Source organism: Lampris incognitus, chromosome 5 (assembly GCF_029633865.1).
Source record: "Lampris incognitus isolate fLamInc1 chromosome 5, fLamInc1.hap2, whole genome shotgun sequence".
NCBI lineage: Eukaryota > Metazoa > Chordata > Actinopteri > Lampriformes > Lampridae > Lampris > Lampris incognitus.
This window is the reverse complement of record NC_079215.1, coordinates 15768338-15782162: the sequence shown is the minus strand read 5'-3', so window position 1 is coordinate 15782162 and position 13825 is coordinate 15768338. Positions and strand designations below refer to the sequence as shown.

Below are 13825 nucleotides of genomic sequence, written 5' to 3'. Positions count from 1 at the left end.
TTTCAGATATTTAGGTATCCTTGTCACTCCCAACTTAAATCATTCATTTTGAGACCAATTACTCGATCATATAGTCCACGGAGACTCCTGCCTGATCTTGTCTGTCAACCTGTCCATCACCACTGCAAACAAGAAAGGGCTCAGAGCCAATCCTTAATATAATCCCACCTCCACCTTGAACCAATCTGTCACCTCTACCGTACATCTCACCACTGTCACACTTCCCTCATACATATCCTGCACTACTCTTACATACTTCTTCGCCTCTCCAGACTTCCTCATACAATATCACACCTCTCTCAGCACCCTGTTGTATGCTTTTTCTAAACCCACAAAGACACAATGTAACTCCTTCTGGCCTTCTCTATACTTCTCAATCAACATTCTCAAAGCAAACATTACATCTGTAGTGCTCTTTTGTAGCTCGAAACCATACTGCTGCTCGCTAGTCATCACCTCTCCTCTTAACCTAGCTTCTATTACTCTTTCCCATATCTTCATGCTGTAGCCAATCAACTTTATACCTCTGTAGTTGCTACAGCTATGCACATCACCCTTATTGTTGAAAATCGGTACCAGTATACTCTTCTTCTCCACTCCTCAGGCATCCTCTCCCTTTCTAAGATTGTGTTAAACAACTTAGTTAAAAACTCCCCTGCCATCTCTTAAATTCGAAAAAAGAAACTTTAAAATAAATTTAAAAAAAATCGTACAAACAACATATCAGACATGGTAACAGTAAAAGTTCCCTATGTCTACATTTGACATTGTACCTTTGGATTTATCACATGGTGAACTAAAATATATATATGTATGGTTTTTTTTGGTTTGTTTTTGCCAAGGGTGAAGAGAGCAGCTTGTGAGTTGTTTCCGCATACCACCACATCTTCTACTTATGTTGAGTCAAACGTAAGAACCAGACCTCATAAAACCAACAAAGATTGTTTGCCATTCTTCTGCACATCCAAGTTATTTCAGTATTTGAATTCTTGGCTATTAGCATATTTGAAAGGAAGATAAGCAATTGTTTTTGTATGCCACAACCATTTATGAACTATACTCCCTGATGGGCATAATGTCAGCAGTGGACTTTTTCTCTGTAGATATTTTCCTTTATGATATATAGAAAGAACCTGCTGAAGCATAGCTTTTATCAACCTTGCCAGACTACCACAGGGCCATCGATGCCATAAATCATTCTCATGTGTGTATTAAGGGCTCCATCACTTGACATTTATTTCAATCTCAATAGGAAAATGTATTACTCTATTATTAATATATACCGCTTTGTTTGATGCCGTGGCTATCACATCTGAATTAGTTTTAGGTCCAATCATTTTCGTTCTAACATTGCTGTCTGTTGAGGACAATGTCTGGCACATCTATAACACTGCTGAATTAAATGTTTTTGTTTTGAGATTGCAAATGGTTTAATACAACTCGACTCAGAAAACTTATTTTTCAGTTTTTTTGGGTTTTTTTTTTAGATGCGGTTATGTGTGCCTATTCATTTAGCTTTCCTCTTCCTCCTCCTTGTTCTCTGACATCGGAATTTATTTGCCCTACTTTCTGGTAATCAGTAGTGCCAAGAACAAGGCTTTTCAATTACGAGCAATAGTTTTTATCAACATACTCAAATGAAAGAAATCTGTGCTTCCGAGTGTTTTGCTAATTGGGTGAGAAAATTTTAAGAAACATGCATACATTATTACTAACCGATTAAAGAGGCCCAATATTAGCATTCAACACTTCATCCCAAACCAACACAAAGCTGGTTGGTCAATTGTAGGGTACCTGCTTTGTTAAGCAAATAATTTCCAGGACTTTTCCAGGACTTCTGCAGGGATATACATGAGTCGTTGCTCACGGAAACTAATTTTACTCAATATAAAGTATCAGTCGAAGCCTCAATAGTCTCTAAATGGACTGTAACTTTAGCTGGTCAATGAATATACCCCCCCCCCCAACCTCAAGCATTGGCAATCAATCTATGCAGCTAAAATATGGATAAAAATATGCAAACAGCTAAAAAGCACACTAAAATATGCAACCTCAGCAGATAAAAATACAATTTTATAATCTAACTTCACAAGTTTTCATGACTTATTTCACATGGACATGATTATTTTTTCTTTATTTTCCAGGTTTTTTTTCTATGAATGGAAAATGCATATATAAAATTCCAGGTTTTCCAGTACACATAGGAACACTGTGTGTGTGTGTCTCTCCCCCCCCCCCCTTACCATCGGGCACAGACTCGGCCCAGCGTGGGTCAGAGGCAGGGTAGTCGTCCACCAGGTCCAGGTTAATACGGGTCACCACGCTGTCCAGCTCAGCGTCCTCCTCGCCATCCGTGGGGAACAAATCATCTGTCAGGCTCTGGGCTCCTACTAAGTCGTTCCTGATAAAGAAAATTTTTTATAACTTGAACTTTGGGAAGATATCAAGTAGCCGCTTGATTTGTTTTGTTACAAGCTGACTGCAACTTTAAATTTAGGATCGATCACTGGACATAAAAGAAAACTGAGACACAATCCATTTTCTCATGGTAAGATATATCTATCCTTTACTATTTGATAGAAAACACACTCTTGTTTGGTATTTGACATTAACCTATGTTCTTTCGTGGAATTTTTTGGAATCCTCTACTAGTGGACTTAAGTCATGTATCCAATAACAGTACTACCAAAACATCCTATTTCTAATTAGTAGCACAGTGACAACTGCAAGATCATCTGAAACTGTGCTCTTAATATTGTGAATGCTTTTAACCGATTATTAGACCGTTTAGTTAAAAGCAGTAGGATCGGTATGTGTGTCTGCATGGCTACGTACCGACAAAACTGTAGGAAAGCAGCTTTGAGGTGCTTGGTTTTGTCCTCCTGGGCTACAGCCTCCATCCTGATAGGAGTCTCCATGGTTGAGACCTTCAACAGAATAGATATTGTCAATCAATTCCAGACTCAATCACGTTTCTCTTTAAGGCAGGGGTTCCTAACTGAAGCAGAGTAATAACGCGCAGCACCCTGGTTCCCAGATTTGTATTCAAAAATGAAAGGAGACATGCCAGCTGAGTTTTTGCTATTTGACACCCCATCCCAAAAAGACTAACAATATGTACAAATTTAAAAAACGGCCGATGTTTTGTTGCTTATTGATCAAGGGCAGAATTCAAGCAGAATTACACATAACACCTTTCACTACCTGACAAAAGAAAAAACCAGCAGTGCTTGAGGTCCAGAAGACCAGATTTCGGAACCACTGCTGTGGAGTCATACCGAGATATTCAAACACTGGTTTCACCATTTGTTTGATACATAACATTTTCAGCCACTGAAAATATATATGATATAAAAAGTAGTCACATTTACATTGAAATTTCAGTTATCTTAACCACAAAACCTCCAGTTTACCGGACAGGAAACATGACCGCAAAATGTCTTAATACATGCTCAATAATCCAGGTAAGAGAATCACAGAAAGTTGAATCAGTTCATCTGGACAATGTTTATTGAGAAAAACGTTCCATCACTCATCTAAGTGACCTCTTCAGTCTCAACTGACTTCAGTTGAGATTGAAGAAGTCACTTAGCTGAGTGATGGAACGTTTCTCTCCAATGTTGTGTCCAGATGAACTGATTCAACTTTCTGTGATGACCGCAAAATGCTCTGAATAAAGAGGTTTGTTGCCTTATCATTACTGATGCAACCAAAAGCCAAATAAACTACAAGAAAATATTGCACAGAACATTTTTGAGCATCAGAAACATATGAAAGATGTATTATTTTATGGATGGTTAACAGGGTTTTATTGATTAAAATGTTTTTATAGTGTCCCAATTTGCTACTGTTCATTAATGTGCCAGCTCATTGGGACCAATAGCCAGAACTATGACCACGGGACTCATCGACCAAAGTAATGTCCACACATCAATATCGCTACTACTGAGTAACTCATACTGCCTTATGTCAATAAATACAAACTATCCCTTGAATAAAATTGAAAGACCGTGACCTTGGTCTAAAAATGGTACCACTATAACAAGTCGATTCCTGGCTGCTTCCCAATATGTACCTCTGGAGCAGTTGCCAGGGAGGAGCAGAGGGCGTCCTCCATAGTCTCGGGTAAGATGGAGGCGCTCTCTCTGGCAACCACTGCCACCAGTCCACTGTTCTGAGAGAAGAAGATGGGCAGACCAGCGCAGAAGCCCCCGCCACACATTCGGTCTCCTATGCGACAGAGAAAAGGTAGAGGAGGAAATGTAGTGTTTGTTCAGTGCACACAAAAATTTGGGAGAAAAAAAAAAAGGTTTGATGTGTTATACCACAGGTATCGGAGTTGTGGGTTCACAGGTAGCCTCACATTTTCCTGATGAAATTCAAGTGTGCACAATTTCAATTGACAGCCAAGTAAATTTGCACATAGTGTGAATTTGTCTTGGTGGGATGCTCAGCATAAGGTTACAAGGACAGGAACACAGTGTTCCAAGTAGAAAAAACAAGTGTCAGTTCCCAGGCTGACTAAATATAAAATTTCTAAGTAAATAAGCATCATTTTGCTAACAGTGCAAAAACACAATTCATAGCAAAACTGGAATTTGTTAACTTATTTTGTCCCCCCCCCCCCCACACACACACATTACAGTACATAGCCCAATTCCTTTACTTGCAAAATTACAAGTTCTCAGATAAGCAGAATCCTAAAACCTATTTTATAGATGTTCTTTAATCTCGTGAGGTTTTTTTTTACTAAATATTCCTTATATTTATGGCCTGTGTTTTTTTTAAGTTGAGCATCTCACCAAGCTGAGCTTCCCCCATGTGTCAACAAGAATTTTTTTTTTTGGAATTTATGAAAATTACTTTAGTGCCAAATGTCACAGCCATGCCCCTCTAAGGTTTGTAGCATCGGTTTACTTTTTCTTAGCACAGTCTTTGAAACGTTACTACCTGTACACATCTGAAAATAGAGTTCACATTATTATTTTTTTGATTAGGGTAAAGCTCATTGGTTTGTTTTTATGACTCACCATAAGAGTTGAAGGAGATTTTCTCCTCAGGCAGACTCCCCTGGCTAGTGCCTGTGGAACAAGCGTACACCAGCTCTTCGTTATAGATGAAGGCAGAGGAGCCGGACGCACGTGGCACCACCAGCCGCGTGCTGTACAACATCTCCTCGCTCTGAGGAGATAACACACTATTGATCCTCAGACAGTCAACGCATCTTACTGAATAAAATGAGATGTTCCATGACCATATTTAATGCCAGTCAGAATGAGATACGAGGCTGGTTTCCGAGGTCAAACAACTTCAAAACTGAAGATGAGCTTTGTCGTATGAGAATAAAGCTCTGTGTGACAGGGCTGATATTCTCAAAAGACAAGGAACCACACAAAGCAATGTTTAGTAAGTTTTACAGTTGAATTTAGGGCTTAACACACTTTAACCATATTCCAAACCTTTCAAGACCTTGAGTTTAGATATAAAACTTTCAAAACTTTAAGGACCTGCAGACATTCCACATATAAAAGATGGATTTGGAAGATGCTTAAAGGGAATTTTCACCGATGGTTTTGTGTATGTGCAATCAGTGCTGATGATTAATATGACCAATTGAAGCAATAAAGTCCTCACTGTGTACTGTATTGATGGAGAAATCGAATTTCTCACATCAACTTCAGGACAATTGGGGGGGTGGGGGAGGGGGGGAATCACACTGCTTTTTCTTTAAAGACTGCAGCAGAAGGATTTTCAGGTGGGCAAAGACTGACCTGAAATAGCTGGTTATGCTTAGTGATCTCCACGGTGAACTGGTCCAAGATGCTGGATCCGTTGTCTTGCAGGGTGACCAAGCAGAAGTAGGCCAGACATGGTGTGTCTGATGGGTGCCAGGCTGCTGCCAGCACAACTAAACCGCTTCTGGAAACACCAGAGCAAATACGACATCTCGACTTGAATCAACTTTTTTCGAATCATTCCTGACCTCCCTCATCCATTTTATTTAAAAATATGGCCTTTTTTAAAATTCTTATTCATCTTAAGGGTGACATGTACCAAGTGCAATTGCACCCTATTGTAGTTGTTCCATTTATTATTATTAACTACACTTCAGCTTCATCTGTCACTTTGAGCTTTTTGAAAACCTTCCTTTTTCGTACTCCTCAAACAGCTGGTCTACTTTCACCCTCCTTTTGGTATGCATCATCTAGGATTGGTCATCCATCCATCCATTATCCAAACCACTTATCCTGCTGTCAGGGTCGTGGGATGCTGGAGCCTATCCCAGCAATCATTGGGCAGCAGGCAGGGAGACACCCTGGACAGGCCGCCAGTCCATCACAGGGCTGACACACACACACACACACACACATTCACACATAGGGACAATTTAGTATGGGCGAGTCACCTGACCTACATGTCTCTGCACTGGGAGGAAACCGGAGCACCCGGAGGAAACCCACGCAGACACGGGGAGAACATACAAACTCCACACAGAGGACGACCCGGGACGATCCCCAAGGTTGGGCTACCCCGAGGCTTGAACCCAGGACCTTCTTGCTGTGAGAAGGTCCTGGGTTCAAGCCCCTTTGGATAGGTCAAAAGGATTGGCCATAGGATTGGTCAATTTTGATATCCGGACAGGAGGTTGTGACATAAACGAATAAAAATTAAAAAAAAATGTGCAGCCTAAAAGAAAAATGGCTACAACTCTGTGACAGCTTGCTTGGTTGTTCTAAAACAATGTATAAATTTCCATCAGGAGTAATGATTATATCAACTTAGGTGTACATACATGTCTGTCATCCCTCGCCATTTACAATACACAGGTCAGTTCACATCAACAGATGTACTCACTGGCTGGGCTTCATATCCAGGTACGCAACGCTTACCCCCTCCCTCATTTCCTGGTAGTTGCTCTCGGACCCCTGGATGGTGGGAAAAGCTCAGGAGGTCACTGATGTTGTGCCATGTTTGACTGCTCTTCATTTTGAAAATGACAACTTGGGGTGTGGATAATTCCCACAGAAAGATTTTTAAATCAGCTCTTTTAGTTTTGGTTTGAAATTGAATAACAACAAAACTCAATTTTCAACTCTAAATACATGAAACAGGTAAAAAATTTGTTTCAACCTTTGAATCTCTTAAAACTGTTTTTCTATAAAATTTGTGTTTTCTTGATTTGATTGTTCTTTATCACCTCCACTGTTTTTTTGTTTTTGTTTTTTTCCGCTTTTATTTACTGTCCTTTTGCTGTGTAGTTATATTTGTTTGATGATGGTCCGTAAAGTACTTGGTCATTTGTTTTTAGAAAATAGTTATACAAGTTTATTATATTTAGTGCTGGATGATGTCGAAATATAATCATAGGAAATTTTACAGGATATCGATGTATCATGATATCTGTTTACATAAGCTAGAATACCATGTTTAAGAATACAACTGAGGTTCTTCACATTGAACTGTTTGGTAATATAAGGTATAATATCAAACCAAACTAGCTTTCAAATAATACTCACTACTAAAATATTTCAGACCTCAAGTTTGTAAGAACTCTTAGGTAATAGATTCTCTTTATCATTAGACAACAAAATTATGTGCCACAATATGACAATATCTGAATTTTATCTGATATAATCATATTTAAAAAACAAACAATAATACTGAATCATGGCCCAGCCCTTATTATATTCATTACAATCCTCAAGGAAAGCGTTTGCTATGTCTAACGTACCCAGATGGCGTCTGCAATGCTCTCGGTGAGAGCGCGGGTGGTGTCCCACCTGAGGACCTGATGCTCGGAGCTCTCGTCCACTTCCCATTTACTCAGACTGGAGCTGGTCAGGGTGTAAAGGCAAGCAGTCTCCCCCACCCATAGCACACTGTGAAGCTGAGCAGGGAAACAGAATAAGGGGATTTTGATTTTTTTTGGGGGCGATTCTCCCGTTTTTCTCCCCAATTGTATCCGGCCAATTACCCCACTCTTCTGAGCTGTCCCGGTCGCTGCTCCATCCGCTCTGCCAATCCAGGGAGGGCTGGAGACTACCACATGCCTCCTCCGATACATGTGGAGTCACCAGCAGCTTCTTTTCACCAGACAGTGAGGAGCTTCACCAGGGAGATGTAACGCATGGGAGGCTCATGCTATTCTCCCCAGTTCCCCCTCCTCCGCCCGAACAGGCGCCCTGACCGACCAGATGAGGCGCTAATACATCGACCAGGACACATACCCACATCCAGCTTCCCACCCTCAGACACAGCCAATTGTGTCTGTAGGGACGCCCGACCAAGCCGGAGGTAACATGGGGATTCGAACCGGCAATCCCCATGTTGGTAGGCAACGGAATAGACCGCCATGCTACCCGGACACCCCTTTTTTTTGTGTTGTTTTTTTTAGGGGTGGGGGTGGGGGGGCACTGAAACATCTCACAACAACAACAAAATCATCCCAAAAAGTCAAGAAAAATCCTGCAACTCATAACACGACTTCACATCCATTAAATCACATGCAGACATACATACATAGGGTTGGGCAGTATATACAGTAACCCAAGGCGGTCAAAAATGACAATGGTATTCATTCCAACACCAACATACATGTCAGTGCCACATCTAGCTAAGAAACTATAGGCTAACTTTTTGTTCATTAATAATCAATAACAGTGCACTGCTGCCTATTTGGTCAGAGAATTACAAATGCTTCACTTCCTGTGTACATTTCAGGTCGGACCTTCACAACCAACTATGACAGGTGCTTTCTCAAAACAACTAAATACCCTTCAAACAGAACAGCGTGCAATGGAAAACTTGTACTGGCATGTTAGCAAAATAGTATATACCTGGCCAATGGTATCTTTCTACATGGTGAGCAAATCATCATTTAAAGCCATGATCCAAACATTTGATAAGCTGCCTGTGAGGAAATTCTTTTCCAAAACAGCCGCTGGATGAAAGAAACCGCTTTGGATGAAAGCATCTGCTAAATTTGAAAATGTAAATGGATTACAACGCCCTTGGACAAGATTTAAAATAAAAAAACAAACAAACTACATTACATAAGACATCAGTAATGGGAAGAAAAAAAAAATCGGTACCAGGAAGTGAACTAGCAACTACAAAGCAGCATCCCCAACCAATCCACTTGTACTATAATTTGGGAATTCTTCATCCCAGTGATGTCATTCAAACTCCTCACTGCAAGTGTTAATGATGTTCTTTACCCACTGAAATAAACGGGGAACGGAAACCCTAACCCCAAGAGTGTTAGTGCTGTGAACTACTTATTGCGCTACACGTTCCCTAACCCAGTAAACTTTTGACATCACTCACAGTGTCGTTGGCTGGTGGAGCCAGAATGCTGAAGAGACTGGAGACGCGACGTCCGATGCCAGACAGTACCCCCTGGCCCTGCTGGAGACCCCTGCAATGGAACTTTCCGGAGGAATCCACGCTCACCCTCAGCAGCTGGTTCTTCGCTGAGGATAAAACAAAGCTGCCACCCTGCGGAAAAAAATCAACACGCCCACAACAGTTGTCAAGTCAAGTTTATTTGTATAGCCCAAAATTACAAGGTAGTACCAACGTGCTTTTGTGCTGTATGCAATTGGAAGTCAAGGTGTATAGGTTGAAAGTTTGAGTTTCCAACTTTCAGGACTATTTTATGATATAGGCAGAGTTTTTCTGGGCACTCATTCTCTTTTTTGTACCACCGCCCTGATTGACATTCTTATATTTACCTGGGGGCTGCCCAGCACAGACACACGCAGTAGTTTGCTCTTTGACATTGTACAGTTCCATGGCTACAGTTGTGTATTAACTGCCTTGCTAAAGAGCACCTCCATGATATATATATATTTTTTTGGATTTCCCCCCCTTTTTCTCCCCAATTGTATCCGGCCAATTACCCACCCGAGCCGCCCCGATCTCTGCTCCACCCCCTCTGCCGGTCCGGGGAGGGCTGCAGACTACCACATGCCTCCTCTGATATATGTGGAGTCACCAGCCGCTTGTTTTCACCTGACAGTGAGGAGCTTCGCCAGGGGGGATGTAGCGCATGGAAGGATCACGCTATTCCTCCCAGTGCCCCCCCCCCCCCGAACAGGCGCCCCGACCAACCACAGGAGGTGCTAGTGCAGCGACCTGGACACATACCCACATCTGGCTTCCCACCCGCAGACATGGCCAATTGTGTCTGTAGGGATGCCAAACCAAGCCAGAGGTAACACGGGGATTCGAACTGGAGATCCCCGTGTTGGTAGGCAACAGAATAGACCGGCACGCCTCCCGGACTCCCCCAAAATAGAGGATCTTGTTAGGGGTTTGTTGCCAACTGGGGTTGTGAAAAGCATGGCTCTCCATCTTAGACTTCCACATGTGTGCAACTCTGAGTTTTTAAGCAATGAACTACCTTAACATATTGTTGACGGAAAACTGCTTTTAGTCCATCAGATACAGCCCTCGAAATTATTACAAAATTTGTGAACAAATTTGGAATTTAAAGTAATTCAAAGTAATCTGACCACACATCATTCTCCCTTGCAGAAGCGCTGTCACGCCTCTGTGTCTTTGTGCACGCGAGTGTGTGTATTCACATCAGTTAACACACTTGGGTTTGTTGTATAGGATAGAGAAAAACATGTAAAAGCGATCAGCCTTGCAAGAGACAAAATAAACCTAAGACACGGCCACTTTGCTTTTGTTTTTATCATTGTAGTTGATTACACAAACTTTCTTGCAGTAAAAATGGAAAAAAAAAAATCAGTTAAAAAAACCCCCATAAAACCAAGAAACCTGAAAACGGTAAACATATAAAACAAAATTTGGGAAAATTTAAAATGAATTTCACAGGGCCCTAATCAAACAGTCTCCTGTTGGAATAGCAAATATACTGTTTAAATTGAAAGAAAGGTATCTTGTCTTTACAAGATACACACAACACACTTCCTGAGTGACTTTATGTAAACCAATTAAAGAAAAGTCTGATCGTGAAAAAAAAAAACGGATTTGGAAACCATGAAATACAAAATGAATGCCTAGCAAATGAAACCTTAAGAAATTAGCATATTAAGAGAATTAAGAGCCTTTGCTTCCACTTACTCGGACAGCAACGACATAGTTGCAGACGTCTCCCACGTCGAGGTCAGTCTCGTAGTAATTGCCCTCATGGGAAAGGTTCAGCCAGAACCGGGCCATTCCTTCCGATGCCACGGCCAGGACAGAGATGGACTGGACAGGAGCTGTCTCCAGCGGGCCGGGGGAGGAGATGGCGATGAGGTCTGCGGTGTAGACGTACTTACTATGGGGCAGCTGCAGCTCTTTGCAGACGGAAAGCTTTTCGGGCACAGAGAGGGCTCACCATGAGTTGTCATATCCAATAATTAAACAAACAGTTCTCAGTCTGAACCCACTTACTGAACATTTTCAAAAATGAAAAAAAAAAGTGGAGTAGAGTGAGAGGGAAGGAGGAGCTGTGAGGTCACTGTGATAGAGACCTGCCTAAGGTAACTCAATGGTCCACCATGAGCTTGTTTAGCCTACATTGAGAAGAGTGACGCTGATTTTAACGACACCTTCCCCAACGAAGGGGCTGAGGTTTGAGTACTTCTTTAATGAACAATCTCCTCCAATGGAGACTGTAAGGTGATGTTTACACCTGGCATTAACATGCGCCTTGGTTGATCCAATCACAAGTGGGCAGTTCCAAGTACAGGTGTGAATGCACCCAATGCATCCTCCAGGCATCTTGAGATCTGATCCCTCAGGGCACATTCTGAGGTGGCCTGGGACACATTCGTCCACATTGCATTTGAAGTGTAAACGCACGTGTCCAAGGCCATACTGAAGGATCGCCTAGTCAGAGGATGACTAAGCGGCTGCCAAAGCCTCCTCTGGGTTTAGTTTAGGGTTCGTTTTTGTTTACCTCGGCCATAATTTCTGACACACATCAGACCCACAACTGTGTGTGGAAGAGCCCCTGCCTGCTTGCACATTCAAGTTCAACTTCAGGTTCATTTATCCACCCTCTCAAACCCGCTGGAATAATTAAATAATCTGAGCCTGAACCGACGTGATCGGGTTGAGCCTGACAGGGTTCGGGTTGAGAATTACAAACTCTAGTGTTCACACATTTACATTTTCCCCACACAAGTTTTAAGAATGAGTTTCCAACTTTTGCTGTGTATTTTGAGCACAAAATGAAAGAAGGCAAACAATCACAGCCTGGCGTTCCTGATTCACTCAGTTAATTTTCCTCATCAGATTATTTGTCTCTATCTGGCGGGACATGCATTTGCTGCATCCATACCATGTAACCATGTGAAACTATTTACTCACAATAGACTATTTCTTAAATGCAATCTATCAGGTTAGGGGTCTGAAGGCTTTCAGACAGATCTACATCATCATCAGAATAATAAGGGTTATTTACACAGCACTTTTTAAAAACCTGTTGTGCTTCACAACAAAGTTGAATGGAAATAAAAGAATTGCAGTTAGGACATGGGATGATTCATTTAATTTCTTTAAGAGCACTTCAAATTTTGTATGACAACATAATTTGACAGCAATAACTTACAGATGTGAAATGTGTCATACTGACGGCATATTAAAATGAGGCTCGAGTGAGCATGGCTGTTTCATTTTGTTGAATGCCCGTTACTTGGACTCCTTTTTTCTCACGGTTTTAGGCGATTAACACAGGCTTTATTTAATGATGTCTTCATTCATTCACTCGCACTGGCTGGGGCACTGCCATGAGCTATGCTCCCTCTGTCTACTTGCAGCCGAGGCCAACCCCCCCCACACACCACCACCGCCACCACAGTGATGTATGTGTTTATCTGCATATAGAACAGGGAAGTGAGATTCGATCACAAGTGGTCACTTGAGATGCATTCTAATGCCAGGTGTGAACGGATGTACTTAAAACTGTCCACTTGTGATCAGATCACCCAAGATGCATGTTAATGCCAGGTACAAACAGCCTCTAATAGGACCATTGACTGAAGGGCAATTAAAGAATAGAACCAGTAATTAGAAACCTGAGGTGTAAATTTTCTACTTGGTTTAAACTCAGTCACCTAAACACAATTAGCTTCTCACCCCAATTATAACACAACCAATTTGAGTGGGGCCAGAATTCTAATAGCTACCTCCCATTCAACCTGGACAGACTGCATAAAACGTATTTCAAAATAGCCTGTGCATTGTGGTCTTGCAAATATTGCTTGTATGACCAGGGATGGTTTAACCACTAATTTAAGATATTAGCAAATCTATACCTAAAAAAAAAAAGAAAAAAAAAGAACAAAATTGGGTGGAAGTTTTGGCTTTCTCATCTGTAAAGGGCTTCCTCTGCATCTGTTCAGAATTGATGCCCACCTACAGCAAAGACATTATCAATGCTTCTGGTGAAAATATGAAATGATATTGAGAGCAGAATATAGCCCAATGCCTCTCTGAAGCATAAAGCAGTGTGAGCTGCACTTTTATACATTACAGGGATGGAGGATAAGCAAAAACAAAAAAAGACTCAAAACGCAAATGTAAAATCAGTAATAAAATCTATCATGTCTCTGATTACATATGAAACTCGCATAGAACTGTTCACTTGTGCCTGCAGTAATATATGCCAAGATGTTTCTGCAGTGATACAATTTATCAGAGCTCATCAGTAAGTGGATAGAGATTTCCTGTCATTTTTTTTGCTCCCCAATTGTACCCGGCCAATTACCCACTCTTCCGAGCCATCCCGGTCGCTGCGCCACTCCCTCTGCCGGTCCGGGGAGGGCTGCAGACTACCATGTCTTCTCCAATACATGTGGAGTCA

At 41.6% G+C, this 13825-nt stretch overlaps 1 protein-coding gene across 1 annotated transcript in view; it reads right to left on the bottom strand.

The window, feature by feature from the left end:
- The window catches only part of nup133 (nucleoporin 133), a 67815-nt gene that overhangs the window by 49750 nt on the left and 4240 nt on the right, over positions 1 to 13825 (bottom strand). Inside the window, exons 4-12 of the mRNA XM_056280306.1 lie at positions 11095 to 11328; positions 9328 to 9498; positions 7733 to 7888; positions 6856 to 6926; positions 5772 to 5919; positions 5031 to 5181; positions 4076 to 4230; positions 2836 to 2927; positions 2244 to 2401 (exon numbers count right to left, since the gene is read on the bottom strand). Of these exons, the coding sequence (XP_056136281.1) occupies positions 2244 to 2401; positions 2836 to 2927; positions 4076 to 4230; positions 5031 to 5181; positions 5772 to 5919; positions 6856 to 6926; positions 7733 to 7888; positions 9328 to 9498; positions 11095 to 11328 (1336 nt within the window). The remainder of the gene's footprint in view (positions 1 to 2243; positions 2402 to 2835; positions 2928 to 4075; positions 4231 to 5030; positions 5182 to 5771; positions 5920 to 6855; positions 6927 to 7732; positions 7889 to 9327; positions 9499 to 11094; positions 11329 to 13825) is intronic.